The 16,949-nt window shown below is 38.2% G+C and overlaps 1 protein-coding gene across 1 annotated transcript; it reads left to right on the forward strand.

The window, feature by feature from the left end:
• The first annotated feature begins 808 nt into the window (after positions 1–808).
• sparcl1 (SPARC-like 1) lies at positions 809–9,936 on the forward strand. Its single transcript, XM_053679087.1, has 11 exons — positions 809–862; positions 1,541–1,606; positions 1,704–2,651; positions 2,959–3,018; positions 3,796–3,943; positions 5,788–5,909; positions 6,177–6,297; positions 6,515–6,636; positions 7,550–7,698; positions 7,919–8,067; positions 9,351–9,936. Exons 1-11 carry the CDS (start codon positions 809–811, stop codon positions 9,377–9,379), a joined length of 1,968 nt encoding a protein of 655 aa, XP_053535062.1. The 3' UTR covers positions 9,380–9,936.
• Positions 9,937–16,949: the final 7,013 nt, after the last annotated feature.

Genomic DNA, 16,949 nt, shown 5'->3' on the forward strand with positions numbered 1-16,949 from the left:
AGGCCTCAGATTATGATGGCAGGCTGATGAATGGCATGCTGATGAACACTTTTCAGTGTGAGCACATCAGACAGAACCAGCGATTCCTCGTTTGGTCCTTTGGTCCAGGATGTACAAATGCACTGCACAGTTTGGTGTGTTCTTTTCTTCTGACTAAAGTGATTCAAATGTCAGATCAAGAAATAAGCATGGAAGGATCACTTGAGCATATGTTCCTATAGGAAAATAATCACCAGCGGAGTGGTGTGTGATGCAGAGTTACTGTTACCAGTTTGAAGTTGGTTATTTTCCAATAACAGCATGTCCCAAAGTAGTTTATTCCCCTTACTATACCACAGCAATTTTCCAACAATTACTACATTTTTTTTTGTGAAATGCTATCATCCTTTTAAAAAAAAAATAAAATAAATAAATAAATAAATCCATTTCCAGTTCCATTTACTGTGAAACAGGTTAGATCCTGTTATCACTTATATGTTATAGCAGCTACAAACACTCGTCCCCTCACCAGCCTCTCTTCTTCTCTTTTAACATTCATTTAAAAAAAAAAAAAATGCAGCTTGTCATGTTACCGAGAAACCTCAACATGCAACACCTTCCATCCTGAAAACTTTCCATTTACTTTTATTAGCTGCTTTGACACTTTGACAGATATTTATATATAGCTATCAGATCCACAACTTCCTGATTTGATGCTAAATTACTGAGGAATAGCAGGACACGATGACCGTGAAGTAAGAAAGTAGAAGTTTTCACCTGTTTCACTTACCTATGGAATCTTAATTACGTTATTACCATGCTTACAGATATGGAGGTTGATCTTCTGTGCCTCTTCCTGATGGCCTCAGCATTAACTGTCTACGTAAGTAAAAACTTTGGTAACGCTTTATAGCTAGGTTTCCTTAAATAGCACCAACTCAATGATAGCATTAATGAATCACAAGTAATGCTAACAATGCTAACAAAATAATTGCTTCGTTAACATTACTACCGGAATAATTATGCAGAAGTCTTTTAATGTTAACTTAAGTGCTAGTTAAGTTGGACGGATGTTATTTTCAATTTTGAATCAATTTTGGCCATGAGTCAATATTAATAGTCCATGATTTAAGCTGTTACCACGAGTTAAGTTTCTTTTTTGTGGCCACAAAATACGTAACTCCTAGCATCTGTTGTCCTTTGAAATGAGTACGACAGAAATTTAAAATCTATTGAATTATATCATTGTGACCACAGAAACCTTGGAATGATCCGTTAAGATATACCGGAGTCACTGGCGTTGCAACATGGATGTTTCATTAGTCTGCCTCACCTTTAGTCAATTCTCAGAGACTTTAATTCAATTAAATGGAGGCCACGTGTTAAGTTTGATGTCCCACAACATATTAAGTTGTGAACTCAAGCTACACAATTTGTGGTCACAATATAATACTTCAGAGCCATAACATAATTAGTTTGTGGCTTTGAAGTATTAACTCGTGGGCTCGATATATTTATGGTAACACCTTATTTGGTTCTTATTTGTGTGCTCATATTCAAGGTGCAAAGTACTCCTCATGAGAAGCACGGGTCTCTCTCCAGATGGTCCCAAAATTCTAAGGAGGAGGTAATTTACCCACAATACAATTTGGCAACACAATGTACTTTCTATTATGTCTTAGGAATATATGTGCATGTGCTCTTAATTCTTTTTCTTCCCCTAGGATGATGTGTTCCCAAAGATAAATGAGGTTAACGATTCCATTTTGCCAACATTCTTCCCCTTCGAGGCTAGTAGTCCAGAACCAGGGGACGAGGACGCAAGCAAGGAGACATCAAATGGTGGAGAAGGAACAGATGAAGTATATTCAGTAGATTTGGAGATGTCTGCTGAAGATGGCAGGAGCATTCCTGTGCTGCTGAGTGAAGAGATGCTGGCTCAACTTATAAAGGATTCTGAGGAAGAGCAGCATGATGTGGAGAAAGATGAGGAAGATGGTGATGAAGATGGCGTAGGAAAAGTAGCGGATATGAATGAGGAGAGTGTGGAGATTACACTTGAGTCTAAAAATGATGGAGAAGACCAGCAAGAAGAGCAGCTAAAAGAGAAAGATTTGGAAGAAGAGGAGGTAGGGAGTAGCACAGACTCGGAAATACCAGTAGATTTAGATTATTCTGCTGACAGTGTCTCTATAGAAACACGTAAAACCAATCTGGAGGAGAACAAGCCCTTAACCATTACGTTTGAAGGGGAAGAGAAGGTGGACAATGAACTTCCCACAGTCATGGAAGACTATGATACCCCACCCAATCAAGATTACGAGGATCCCAAAGATGGACACCAAGAAAAAACATTTGACCAAGCTGACCAAGATGAGCAGATCCTTTCAGATCCTGAGACTGACAAAAGCAACACAGATGAAGACAAGGAGAGTATGGAACTGGCAGAAACGAAACTCTCTGAAGAAAAAGAGGAAGAGAAGGACACAAATGAAGGTGTCGGCCATGCTGAAGGAAGACACAAGAAACAGATGAGGAACATGAGACTGAGAAAAGCACAGAGTGACCAGGCTTTGAGTGCTGATGTGTCCTCAGAGCATTCTCAAAACCAAGAGCCAGAGAAAGAGACAGAAATTACACCCAACTTGGTGCAGACGAAGAAGGGGAAATGGGTAAGACTGAAGATCATCAGACATCTTGAAATAAAAATGTCAAATGATTTGTTTGTCAAAAGTATGCTTAAAGAAAGCACAAAGACATTCAGTTCAATTGAATTTAATTCAAATTCATCTGAATAGCGCAGCTCTAAGGCCCCGAGTTTGATCCTTATGTTTGGTTGCTGTCTGTGTGGAGTTTTGCACGTTCTCCCGGTATCTGTGGGGGTTTCCTTCAGGTTCTCCAATTTCCTCCCACCAATAGGTGGATTAGTTAAGATGAATTGCCTCTAGGTATGAATGTGTATTCCTGCCCCATGCTCAGTGTTCCCGGGATAGGCAACGGATCCCCACCAACCCCACCATGAAAAAGCAGTTACTGAAAGTGAGATATTGAGTGAGCACTTTTAACAATACACAAGACTGAATATACAGGTCTTTACAGGTCAGGAAGATCACAGGGTAGTCTTTATGGTTACAGAAGCAGTATCTCAGGTGAGATGGTCCACTGAAGCAAGTATGAGGTTTGGGCATAAATGTATTTTGGGAAATGTTAATATTTAGAGTGTCCATGTGGGACCATGCACAGCAGCAGAAGGTGAGTCACAAGTGCAAAAGCTCCAAGTAGGAGTACGGCATCAGGATGACTCAGGTAGCTCTTGAGAGTGAGACGAGCCACAGCAGTAGAAATGTCTCAGGATCAGGCACCAGCATCTTATCAAGCCCAAGTTCTCAGTAATCAATCATTCTCAAAGACATTCAGGTCAAGGTGATTGTGGAACTGTGAAAAGTGGAGAGAACTTGGGGTGGAGTTCTGGGTGGCTTCTGCTTTGTGTTAGACAGCCAGATCTCTGACAAAAGACTCATAGGTAGGTGTTGTCGAATAATAGGCAGGAGACAACTCGGTGATGTATAAGTATGTATAAGAAGAAAGTATAAGAAGTTATGGGAAGCAGATGGAGCTTAAGGCGTGGTCTTTCTCCCAAACTCCACGAATCATATATGGCCATTATAGAATTTCTGTAGAACTTCATACATACATACTGCAACAAGGTGCACATCTCATCCTTTTTAAACTTGTGGTTTCGGAGAGTACAGTTCAGATTTAGGTTAAAGTTTAATTTAGGTATTTGCAACTTGACTTGTCTGTAATGTTCTCCATGCAAATCCATCCTGCTCTCCCCAGGCCTCCCTACTGGGAATGAACCCTGTGCAGTTCAGGGCTGCAGTGGATCTTTTCCCCAGTATCAGACCCACAGCTCGACCCAAATCCAGAGCTGGAGCTGATCCAGGACAGGAAGCTTCAGTCGGTGGGTGTTTCAGACTCATTTCTCTACAATGCACAAAGCCAGAGTCTGATCAAGAATGCGCTGAGCTTGGATTTCTTTCATACACACTGTCACCCCACAGCTAATGGCTACCTAAACAAACTGCATGCCATCTCAGCCAGCAGGCTTAAGGAATCAGTGAGAGAGCTGGTCGGGTTTGTGTGCACTGACCAAACTGCCAGAGGCAAAAGAATGTAGACTCTAAAAGGCATCCCATAATAATAAAGTTTATTGGAGATGGCATGAGCTTTTAGTTAGAGCAAAGCTGAGTATGTCAATATAACAATGTGGTACATTCCTCAATAGATGAATGTAAGATAAAAATGAGTCTGAAAAATAATGTTCTTTGGGTCACTTTGGTTGCCGTCTCTAAAACACCAAAAAGCCCTTTTTATCTATGAGATTTTGGAAAGATATTTGGTTCACCAACTGTGCGTGTGTGTGTGTGTGTGTTTATAATAATGTATTTAAATCTGGCTCCCACAAGCATGAGCAGAATGAGCGCTGGTTAAAGAGATCAATGTCCTACTGCTTGCCTCAGATTGGACTCAAGTGCAGCATAATACTTTAATGGACAGACTGAAAGAATGATCGGTTTAAACAACAAAAAAAATCTTGGTTTGGTTTGTTAGCATATATGGACATGTTTTAAAGCTTAAAAAGTTCTGTTTTAGAACCTCAATTATTTCCCCTTTATATCCAGTCCTTTGGACATTCATGTATCTTCTTTTACGGTTTTATCCTGGTCATGGTTTTGGTGGATCCAGTGGACAATGTGTTCTGGGAATGCACTCTGGATACACAAACACTAACTATATAGATGTAATCCAGATTAAAAGCATACTTGGTTAACTCTGCCTATTCTTAGTTCTTGGGCCTTATTTGTCAAGTAGGAGGCAGAGTAGTGTGTTTACTGAAACTCATGAGGCAGTCAGGCAGTCAAGGTCAAATCTAAAATCGTACCCAAAAACCAGACTCAATTGAGCTTCAAGCAGAGTAGACTAGACTGAGAAATACTCAAAAACCATGAACAGGCTATAACAGAGATCACACTCAGGGAAACAAACATGGAAGATAACTTCACACTTCAAGGGTGTGTGAAAGTCTAGGTTATTTCAGGGAGTTTGTGACTGGAAACAGGTATTTGTGATTAGTAATTAGGGAACTGTGAATGGAAATGGGGGGTCATGTGACTGTTCATGTGACATGGCTTGTGATGCAGGGGCTGACTGTGAATTCTGGGATTTGGAATTCGTGGTTGTTTGCCTTGCTGGTTGTGATGTGGCTTACTCCGGATATTCAGAATGTTAGAGTTTGCGATGGGAGCAGACACACTTGTATTAACTATGTGATAAAAAATAAAATCATTCTCATAGACTTCTGGTTACTTCATTAGTTATTGTAGATGGGTTAATGTGTCTTATCAATGATAAATTGAAAATGTCAACTGAAAATGAACAGTGCTACATAAATTCTTCTTCTTCTTCTTAATAATAATAATAATAATAATAATAATAATAGTAATAATAATAATAAAGTATCTATTAAATAAGAAAATTTGAATATAAATAGTTTCATGTCATATCAGGGGGCAGTGGTGGCTTGGCGGTTAAGGCTGTGGGTTACTGATCGGAAGGTCGGGGGTCAAGCTCCAGTACTGCCAAGCTGCCACTGTTGGGCCCTTGAGCAAGGCCCTTAACCCTCTCTGCTCCAGGGGGCGCTGTATCATGGCTGACCCTGTGCTCTGACCCCAACTTCCTAACATGCTGGGGTATGTGAAGAAAAGAATTTCACTGTGCATATGTACATGTAATCATTATATCCAGACTCATGTGAGAACTTCCACTGTAAGCGAGGGAAGACATGCAAGCTGAACGATATGAAGAAGCCCAGCTGTGTGTGTCAGGATCCTGCAGACTGTCCTCCAGGTCTCAGTGAGTTTGACCATGTGAGTACTGCAGTGTACAACATTTTATATTAATCCTGTTAATAATGTGATCTTAAGGCCTGAAGTTATTTTGTGAAAAGCATTCTATTATTATTTGGCCAGTTTTACACTACAAACTGTCCATACCTCTGAGACAAACCCAGAACATTTGTTTATTAACAATTAACTGACCTTGGGTATTTACAGTGTGTAGAGGGTCCTTGTCTGGCATGTCTAGTCTCATTTTAAATGACCTTTGACTCCAAAATAGCTGATCTTTCTTTGTAGGTGTGTGGAACAGATAACCAGACTTATGACTCATACTGCCAGCTTTTTGCCATCAAGTGCAGCCTTGAGGGCAGCAAGAAAGGGCACAGACTACATCTGGACTACAGCGGCTCCTGCAAATGTAGGTCATCTCTCTTCCTGCTGTGAGCCCGTGGAAGCCAGTGATGTTAAATTCAAAGCACTAGCTAGTTTATTGCTCCAACAGCCATGTCTCAAGGATTTAATAATTAGCTGATGAGGTGAAAGAAAGGTTGCATACTCTTTGTTGGATTACAAGCCTGTACTTTGAATGAGGTGCACTATAATTTTCTTTTCATTTCTTGTTGTGTGTCTATCAGTTATTCCACCATGTCTGAAGACAGAGCTGATACATTTTCCACTGCGCATGAGAGACTGGCTGAAGAATGTGCTGCTGCAGCTCTACGAACAAGACTTCCTTACAGCCAAGCAGAGATCCAGAGTGTGTATCCTCGAAAAAATAAAATCACCTAACGAATAAATCTAAGACAACAACCGTGTCAAATCTGACTTATTGTAAATTTTTTTGCATAGAACTTCCAGCACAAGAAAACAATTAAATCCTGTGCTTTATATATAAATATATATATATATATATATATATATATATATATATATATATATATATATATATATATATACACACACACACACACACATATGTGTGTATGTATATATGTGTGTATATATATATAATATTGCTTAATTTCTTATGTTGATTTATTTCAATTATTTCACTTTATTGTGTGTTACTACAAATTGTAGCTCAACACTGTTAAATACCGTGATTAATTTTCTATTTCTGCCTTCAAGGCAAATGATAGGTTTATATTAATACATTTCTAATACATGATCGTTTTAACTTACACAGGAAGATGTATGGCAGACACTCAACATAATCTAAGACTAATATAACTAATATATCTCATAGTTATTTAACAAAGAAACATGTCTGGAAGGAGTCTCCAGTGTCAGTGCTTTGTAGCAGTCAGAGTTCTGCTGTTAAATTGTCCTCTACAGGAAAGTCCAATGATGGTATCAAGTTTCGTTATACTCTCTTATTCAATTGAAAGTGGGGGAATGACTGTTTATAGCTACTGGAACACAATTATAACAGGAACTGACTTGTTTTATGGAAGCTCTACAACATTAAATGTGACTACAAATGGATAATAACATCAAGAATTCTAATCATTGGCAAGTTGCTGTGGAATAAGAAGAATAAAACACTTTGAGATGTCCTGGGATATGTTGTTTTGTGATGTGGTCCAATACAGACCCCCCCCCCCACATATTTGTATGTTCCATCCAGTTTTATCGTTACTTATCTGCTATGTGTGCTCTGGACTGGTCAGGTTCAGAAGATGTACGAGAATGAGAGGCGTCTCCATGCAGGCGATCACCCAGTTGAGCTCTTGGTTCGGGACTTTGAAAAGAATTACAACATGTACATATACCCAGTGCATTGGCAGTTTGCACAAATGGACCAACATCCATCAGACAGGTGTGTTTAAATTAATTTGCCCTCAACAATTTTTTTTTGTTGTTGTTTTATGGCCATGAGGCATTTTTTAACTTCTCAGTCACATTAAGATTAAAGACCATATATCACTAGCTTGAAAAACTGTCTTTTGGAATGTATTTTTAAGTTCTTCTTGCTCCAGGTGTCGTTGCGTTTGAGTTGCTGTTACAGGTAGCACCTGTTTAATGGTTTATATGTCCAGGTTCCTGTCTCACTCAGAGCTTGCTCCTCTGCGTGCCCCTCTGGTTCCTATGGAGCACTGCACTTCAGTTTTTTTCCACGAGTGTGATGCAGACAAGGACAAGCTACTCTCTTTCAGGGAGTGGTGCCAGTGTTTCGGCATCAAGGATGGTAAGACGCACCAAAGACTGCTGATCCAGTTAACTTTGTAGAAATTCTTATATGCAAATGCAAGTTCAATTATCAGACCTGCAAACCCTGACGCCTTTAATATAAGAGGTCCATCTTCATTTCCCATAATGAAAACAGCAGATGGTCAATTTCAACCTATAAATCTATGATTAACAATTCATTTAATTAACTGACACTGCCTGAAAGCCTCACCTCCTTCCCCCATCTCATATTAGTTATCTTTTGGCTGGTAGTCTCACTTAGACTCATGTGTGAAAGGCGCATTGGTGCCGTGCTCTTGCTTTCTGTTAAGGTGAATGGAGAATGAATGAATTTGAGTTCATTAATGTGAAGTAAAATTTACCTCCATTTTGACTTAGCTAACATTTGACAAATGTTTAGTTAAAACCATGTATTCATTCATTCTTTTATCTTCAGTAAGCGATTTATCCTGGGCACAGTCATAGTGGATATGGAACTGGATGTGACGTGGAAATACCTGTCCATCATAGAGCACCAAGCACATACACATTCATACCTAGGGGCATTTTAAGTAACCAGTACTCCTACTGGGATATTTCTGGTAGGATGGAGGAAACCAGTGAATCTGGATGAAACCAACATGGGTATGGGAAGAACATGCCACACAGACAGTAAGCTTAACTCAGGTTCAAAGTGAGGACTAGTTAACATCAGTTAATTATTTTTATAATGGATGCACTGACATTTTTGGACAATGAAAAAAAATCAGGGGGGAAAAAAAAGTGAAATTTTTGTTGGCGGAAATTTAACCATAGAGCAAAAAAAAAAATAAAAAAAGGCAGAATATTTTGACTTTAAATAAAAAGATAGACTTACTGTACAATGAAGTCTCAAATCTAACACTTTACACATCTTTTTAATAGTAACGTTGATTAGAATGTTATGAAAATCACTGGTTGTTGATCACCGGGTTCAAGCAGTTTGAGCAGCAGATCAACACTTCAAAATATCAGCCATCTGGAACCGTTTCACAGTTTCTCTGAGAGTACATGAGGTAAATGATTTGTAAAAGGCCTATATTGAAAATGTACTGTGCTCCCCTTGGGATACTCATAATTCAGCTTCAGGGTTTGCAGGACTGCATTATGGTGTAACTGACAGTTATCCTGCTAGCAAAACAACACATAGTACAATCGCTATATATTGTGTTAAAATCTGTCTTTCATTCTCTCTCTCTCTCTCTCTCTCTCTCTCTCTCTCTCTCTCTCTCTCTCTCTCTCTCCATGATTCCACACCAACAGAGGACATGGACACCAAGCTTCTGTTCTAAATGAATGAAGATTGTTCCCATCAGACTGATACAGCTAGCAGAACTAGCTTTCTCTTCCTTCCGAGAAGGGAAAGAAAACTTTGTTTTGAACGCAAACAAAAAGTTAAAAACGTGAACAATCTGACTTGTTATTTCTGTAGTGGAAGGACAAGAATGTCTTGTCTCTGACTATGCGATTGAAGAAAACATTTGAGAATGTAGTTGAAGTAAAACTCATAGTAGAAGAAAAGCAGTCTGTGTGACGGTAGTTTTTTTTTTTGTTGTTGTTCTATTTTAATATGGAAAAGAGAAATTGTGTGTTTTATATGTGTTCCAGCAGGGGAAAAGTTTACAACTCAACAGTGTCTAAAGTAATTGGTGTGGTTTTGAATTGATATGGTTTTGGGTTTTGAGCATTGCATTTAAAGATCTTTGAAGGGAAACAACCTGTGGCACCCATAAATGTTATAAAATAGCACCCATAAAATCTGTTAAATCAACATAGTCTGTTTCGATTATTCCACTATTCTATAATGTAAGATTATTCCATGAGGTAAAACAGATTAATCTTTTAAAACTAGCAACTAATGTGTCATTAACAACTGTAATAAAACTCTGTTTTCAATTCATATTCATTTTCTGTTTTGTGTGCAGATCTACAAACTCATATACTGTATATTTCTTTCAAGATTTCAGTAGTTTTCACCCTCCGCGGTGATTCACCTCAAATTCGAGCCTGAAAGAAAATCTTTCTTTTCCCGCTTTCTGTGTGCGTTATAATAGAGCCATAATACGGTGGCATTTAACCCTTCTCGTGCAGGAATCATCTTTAAATTTTCACACAGGAAGTCTCAGGCAACTGCACTGAATTGTCACAAAGTAGCTTTATAGAAATCCGGATGTATAACCCCAATTCCGAAAAGTTGGGACAGTATGGAAAAGGCAACAAACAAACAAACAAACAGAGTCATTTGAAAATTCAGTTCACGCTGTATTATATTGAAAAAACACATTATTAACACATTATTTGATGTTTTACTTTGTGAATTTAATTAATTTTTTTTAAGTATACAATCATTTTAAATCTGATAACTCCAAAAAAGTTGGGACAGTCGACTATTTTCACTGTGTGACAACACATTTTCTTTTAATAACACATATTAAGCGTTTTGGGTGCTGAGTGAAGACACCAGTTGGTTAAGTTTAGAAAGTGGAATTTTCCACCATTCATGTCATGGGCACAGACTCACCCAAACTGGACTGTTGAAGATTAGGGGAAAAAAATCACCTGGTCTTTTTGCAGTCTTTAACTGTCCAGTTTTGGTGATTCTGTGCCCAGGAAAGCCTCAGGGTCTTGTTCTTGACTGACAGGAGTGGAACCTACTGTAATGTGGTCTTCCCATCCACCTCAAGATTCGATGTTCTATGCATGCTGAGATGCTTTTCTACTCATCATGGTTGTAAGTGATAATATTTGAGTTACCATATCCTTCCTGGCAGCTAAAACCAATCTGGCCATTTTTCTCTAACCTCTCTCGTCAACAAGACATTTCCACCCACAGAACTGTCACTCAGTTTTTTTGTTTTTCACACCATTCTGTGTAAACTCTAGAGACTGTTGTGTGTGTGAAAAGCCCAGGAGATGAGGAGTTTCTGAAATACTCAAACCAACCGGAAGATATGAAGATATTTGAAGATATTTTTCAAACCAGTGCGGTGACCAACGACCATGCCATGGTAAAAGTCAAAGAGATCACATTTTCCCCCCATTCTGATGTTTGATGTGAACATTAACTGAAGTTCTTGACCTCTATCTGCATGATTTTATACATTGTGCTGCTGCCACATGATTAGCTGACTGGATAACTGCATGAATGTGCAGGCATTCCTATTTAAGTGGCCAGTGAGTGTATAGTTGCAACAGTTCCTTGGCAAACCATACAGGAAAACAAAGGGGACATAAATACACAGACTAACAAAGCGTTATAAGAAACAGGTGTGAACAAATAAATTCTATTGCAATGGGTTAACAAGCACAGGAAGCAATGACCATATAAGGAGAATGACGGGGAAACTGGTGGTGTGGAGAACGTGTTAAGGCCAGAAGCAGGATAGATGTAATGTTTCTTTTGCTTAATTTGCCCAATTATCCGATAAATATGAAATGAAAATTACATTTAGGATATTTTATCCCCAGTATTGTCTTCTAGGTCTTCTACTTGGCCGTTTGACATCAATGTGGATCAATAGGAAAATTGATTTATGCCTTGTAGTGTCTTCTATTTCTAACTTCTGTTTGTGATTAGTGTTTATGCATGTGGATTAGTAGACCGGATTCTTGGGGGATCAGTAGACTATTTTGTGATATGGACAACAGATGGCAGTATTGGTCTACAGAGCCTGGATTTGTTTTCCTTTCAGACAATAGATGGCACTGTTGTTCTTCCATGCTTAATAAGAAAGAACCCTTCAGTCTAATTTATGGATGTTTAGCTCATTTATGCTTATCTCTCTTCTTGCTCAGACAGTTACGAGCACTGACTGATTTGCCAACTCTTCACATGGCTTTTGTTCATCTTCCATGTCTCCTGCTACATTTTTATACCCCTTGTTTGTGTCTCAGGGTTTATACAAGTTTTAATACAACTTCCTGGCCATAGGATTAGTAAATGCTGTGTATTATTGGTCTCGTAAGTGTTCTATTTATTATGTACCCTGTGTATATGTTCTTAAGAGCTCTTATGTGCATGTTGGCAGATTAATATATACAGTGGGGGAAATAAGTATTGGATGTGTCAACATTTTTTTCAGTAAATATATTTCCAATGAGGCTATTCACATGGAATTTTCACCAGACATCGGTATTAACTCAAGAAATACGCAAATATAAAGAATTCACAACATTAAAGTCCATAAATAAAGTTATATGTAATAAAGTGGAATGACACGGGAAAGAGTATTGAACACGCTAAGAAAAAGCAGTTCTCCGAGGCAAGGTAAGGCAAGGAACCAGCTGAAATCCGTAAGTAATTACACCCCCTATCTGTACAAATTAATATCAGCTGAATTAGTAGATCGATGGTCTATGAAAAGGCTTTTTGTTACCAAGGTGTCACACAAGAAACATCTCATGATGGGTAAAAGTAAAGAGCTCTCCCAAGACCTTCACAACCTTTTTGTTGTGAAACATATTGATGGAATCAGATACAGATGTATTTCAAAACTTCTGAATCTTCCAGTAAGCACCATTGGGGCCATTATCCACAAGTGGAAGCAGCATCACTGCGTCATCAACCGGCCACGCACAGGAGCTCCTCGCAAGATTTCTGGCTAGGGAGTTAAGAATAGCCAGAAGAGTAGCCCAAGAGCCAAGGACCACTCGGAAAGAGCTCCAGAAACACTTGGAGGCAGCAGGTGTCATCGTCACAGGGAAGACAATAGGCAATACACGCCACCGCCATGGCCTCTATGCATGCTCACCCCGCAAGGCTAAAGAAAAGGCATGTCGAAGCTCATTTAAAGTTTGCTACAACTCATTTGGATAAGCCTATGAAATACTGGGAGAGTGTAGTCTGGTTAGACGAGAGCAAAAGTGAACTTTTTGGCTGTCATACTACACACCATGTTTGGAGAAGAAATGGCACTGCACATCACCCAAAAACACTACACCAACAGTGAAGTTTGGAGGTGGAAGCATCATAGTGTGGGGCTGTTTTTCATCGCATAGTACTGGCAGACTTCATATAGTTGAAGGAAGGATGAATGGAACCCTATCCTGGAAGATTCTTGAGAAGAATCCGCTGCCATCCACCAGGATGATGATGATGACACGTGGGTGGACCTTCCAGCAAGACAAGGATCCAAAGCACACAGTAAAGGAAACTCTCAAATAGTTTCAGAGAAATAAAACTCAAGATGTTAGAATGGCCCAATCAATCACCTGACAAATCCAATTGAACAAGATTTAAACACAATATGTTTAGAAGAACGGGCCAAAATCACACCTGAATACTGCAACCCATTAATTTCTTCATACAGGAAGTGTCTTGAAGCTATCATTACAAACAAAGTCTTCTCCACTAAGTATTAAATACATCTCATTTAGCGTGCTCAATACCTTTTCCCCCCTGTGTCATTCCACTTTATTACACATAACTTTATTTATGGACTTTAATGTTTGGATTTCTTTATATTTCTGGATTTCCTGAGGTAATACTGATGTCTGGTGAAAATTCAATGTGAATAACCTCATAGGAAATATATTTACTGAAATAAATGTTGACGCGTTCAATACTTATTTCCCCCACTGTACATGCCTGATTTACTGGGATCCCAAATACTAATTAGCATGTGCGATTTATTAAATTGTATATGCGATTGTGAGTAATTTCTGGACAAGAATTGCTTAAATTATGTCCTGTGCAAAGTAAAAGAAAGTAAAAGAATGAAACAAAAGAGAATATAGTGTTTTTCATTTCATGTATCATGGTGCTACTCATGTCCATTCTTTCTTCTCCAGATTGCCTTTGATCAAGTTAATCCTACATGTGGTCAGAAACAGGACGCAAGTGGGTAAACGTTGTATACATTTTATTGGGGAAAATCCAGGAATAATAAATAATCAAAAACATATGAAACGGACAAGGGTATAAATCGGGAACATGCTGAATTAAAGATATTTTCATAAATGGAACATGAGGCTTGGACTTAACAAACCATATTTCATAATAAGACTTCCACAAGAAAAAAATAACAGGAGGGTATACACAGACACACAAATCGAGGACTAACACAGAACAGGTGAACACAATCAGGTAACAAACCAATGATGGTACGTGAGTGGAGGCAGGAATTGAACAGAAACCAAAATTAACACAAGCACATGGCAAAGCGGGAAGCTGTGCATTAAGCTGTTGTCTTTTTAAAACTTAATTTTAGTCCAGAATGCCACTTAATTTGCCATATTACTGAGGCCAGCCTTGATTATGCTTCATCTCAGTTAAACAGTGTGATGTAGCATGAGAATGAGTTCAACATAGTTGCTATCTCATTAAAGAACCCTCATCCTCATAGACTCCACCATGTCTCTGTGGTATAAACACTGTAATTAACACTAATTGGGCGAAAGTATGGCGGTAGATTCAGCCTGGTAAACAGACGTTAATTGAATATCGTGTGGCAGATCACAATTTATGCATTGTTCATGAATATAAATGATTTCTTTGGAGCTCAGGCGGCTCATAATTCTATAGAGACCGTTTAAACGAATTCAATTAGTCGCCTGACCACTGGATACCGAATGTTTTCGGCTTTCTGGAATCACTACAAGACTTCCTGTTGGAACATTCATGTCCACACTTTAGTGTTGTTTTCTACTCGGGAAGTCGTTCATCACAGAAATGAGCTCTGAGGTCTATTACAGGGTCTCTGCTCTCCTTGTTTAACCTGCTGTTCAGTGTGTGATTCACTGTGTCTGCTCACTGGTTTGGAGGATTTTGCTTATAAATAAACTCACATGTAAGCTCACATGTTTATGAGGCACATACTAATGGTCTGTATTCTATCTAAAGTTAAGCTTCTGAATGCAAATAAAGTGCAAACACAGTGAAGTTGCAAAATTTAAGCTTCTAAATCTACATTAGGATTGCGCCTACTTGAGTCATCCATTTGGCTTTCAGATTCATAGCTTAATTAGATACACATGTAGCAGTGTCAAGAAAAACAAACTATCTACTACAGTCATTCATTTTTTAGTGACCTTTATGCAATTTTCCTGTATTATTCTACTAAACAAAGCATGTTTTGGGGTGAATTGTTGGCGTTCAAACACAAAGTCGTGGCTATATTCATCAATGGCAGAGCCAGAAAACCTCCAGCTGGTTTCACCAGTACAGCGTTCGCTCTTAGCAACCTTAGTATAGTTACTAAGTATAGAAATTAAATGGCCACTACATTGGAGCATACAGACTGCTAAAATTAATGGCTCCTGCAAGTAGCTTAGTTTTAATATAACCCGAAGTTATGACTTAAAACTGACTGCTACCCGCTAGTAGGTGCAACATCTACCATATACTCAAAGAATTCTGTTCAAAGTCACTGAATGCACAGTAAAAAGTCCATTTGTACCAACTACACATTTACATTTAAACATAAGGGATCATAGGGAATACAATATAAACATAAGGGATCATAGGGTATACCATATAAGCATAAGGGATCATAGGGAATACAATATAAACATAAGGGATCATAGGGTATACCATACAAGCATAAGGGATCATAGGGTATACCATATAAACATAAGGGATCATAGGGTATACCATATAAGCATAAGGGATCATAGGGTATACCATATAAGCATAAGGGATCATAGGGTATACCATATAAGCATAAGGGATCATAGGGTATACCATATAAACATAAGGGATCATAGGGTATACCATATAAACATAAGGGATCATAGGGAATACAATATAAACATAAGGGATCATAGGGTATACCATATAAGCATAAGGGATCATAGGGTATACAATATAAACATAAGGGATCATAGGGTATCCTATATAAACATAAGGGATCATAGGTTATTTTTATACCAGGCAGCGTAACAAGCATTTAAATAATAGTGCAGAATGTCACAGGTCGAGGTGAGGGTATTGGAAATATACCTTGTAAAATATGTAAAAACATTTAACTGTTAACCCTCCTATTAAGTTATGGGTCAATTTGACCAATTTCCACATTTGAGACGTCTGAAATACTGCTTAGTCTCTCTTTTTCTCTTTTGACTTTTCCTCATGTAGGGTCATGAACTTATATGCAAATATTTCTTCTTTTTGTGTTCTCGGACAAGCCTTAATAAAGGTTTCCCGTTTTAAGCTGTTCTTTGCTCTCTTTGGTGTGTATTTAAACTGTGGAAGTCGTTCTGACCCCTAACATAATGGAGGTAACTATTTTTTCACATAATAGAAGGGTTAATGTAATGAATGGTACACTTTATTCTGTCATTCAGCATGTTCAAATGCAGATTAAATTGGTGACCGCTTTGTTAAATTTCATTTCTAAGGTTCATTAATAAAATGCTGTTGCTGTTTGAGAGGTCAAGCAGAACAGGCACTTCAAATACAAATATGAGAGATGTATCGTTGGATTTTATTCTAAAGCACAGTCTATTTGGATTAATTGTTAAAGTGACTAATTGAGAGACAGAGACCTCGTTGAAGTAAATGTTAAACGGAGAAAGACACTTCTCTGCATTTTCAGAATTAGAATAGTTTTATTCGCCATGTACATTTGCAGGTATTAGGAACTTTTCTTGGTGTTTGGTCACAACACGATACATTCAACACACACTTCTCGGACAACACAACATACAACGCGATTACCGTCCTAATGTACCAATATTGCACCTTAAGTGGAAATGGTAGACATGAAACAAAATGGTACAATTGTGATATATAATAAATAATAGTAAAGATATGTAGTAATGGGAACATTAATACGTAATAATATATTTAATAATAAATGGTAGTATTTATTAATAATATCTCAAATAATAATCATGTTGACTTAGTGGTTAGCACGTTCGCCT

The sequence above is a fragment of the Ictalurus punctatus genome, chromosome 3 (assembly GCF_001660625.3).
Source record: "Ictalurus punctatus breed USDA103 chromosome 3, Coco_2.0, whole genome shotgun sequence".
NCBI lineage: Eukaryota > Metazoa > Chordata > Actinopteri > Siluriformes > Ictaluridae > Ictalurus > Ictalurus punctatus.

Bases quoted from the DNA above. Each gene is read 5' to 3' on its own strand.
- sparcl1 (XM_053679087.1), top strand. From the start codon at position 809: ATGGAGGTTGATCTTCTGTGCCTCTTCCTGATGGCCTCAGCATTAACT. The intron at 3,019-3,795 runs GTGAGATATTGA...AATGTTCTCCAT, and splicing joins TGAAAAAGCAGTTACTGAAA to GCAAATCCATCCTGCTCTCC. The intron at 3,944-5,787 runs GTGGGTGTTTCA...CATTATATCCAG, and splicing joins AGGACAGGAAGCTTCAGTCG to ACTCATGTGAGAACTTCCAC.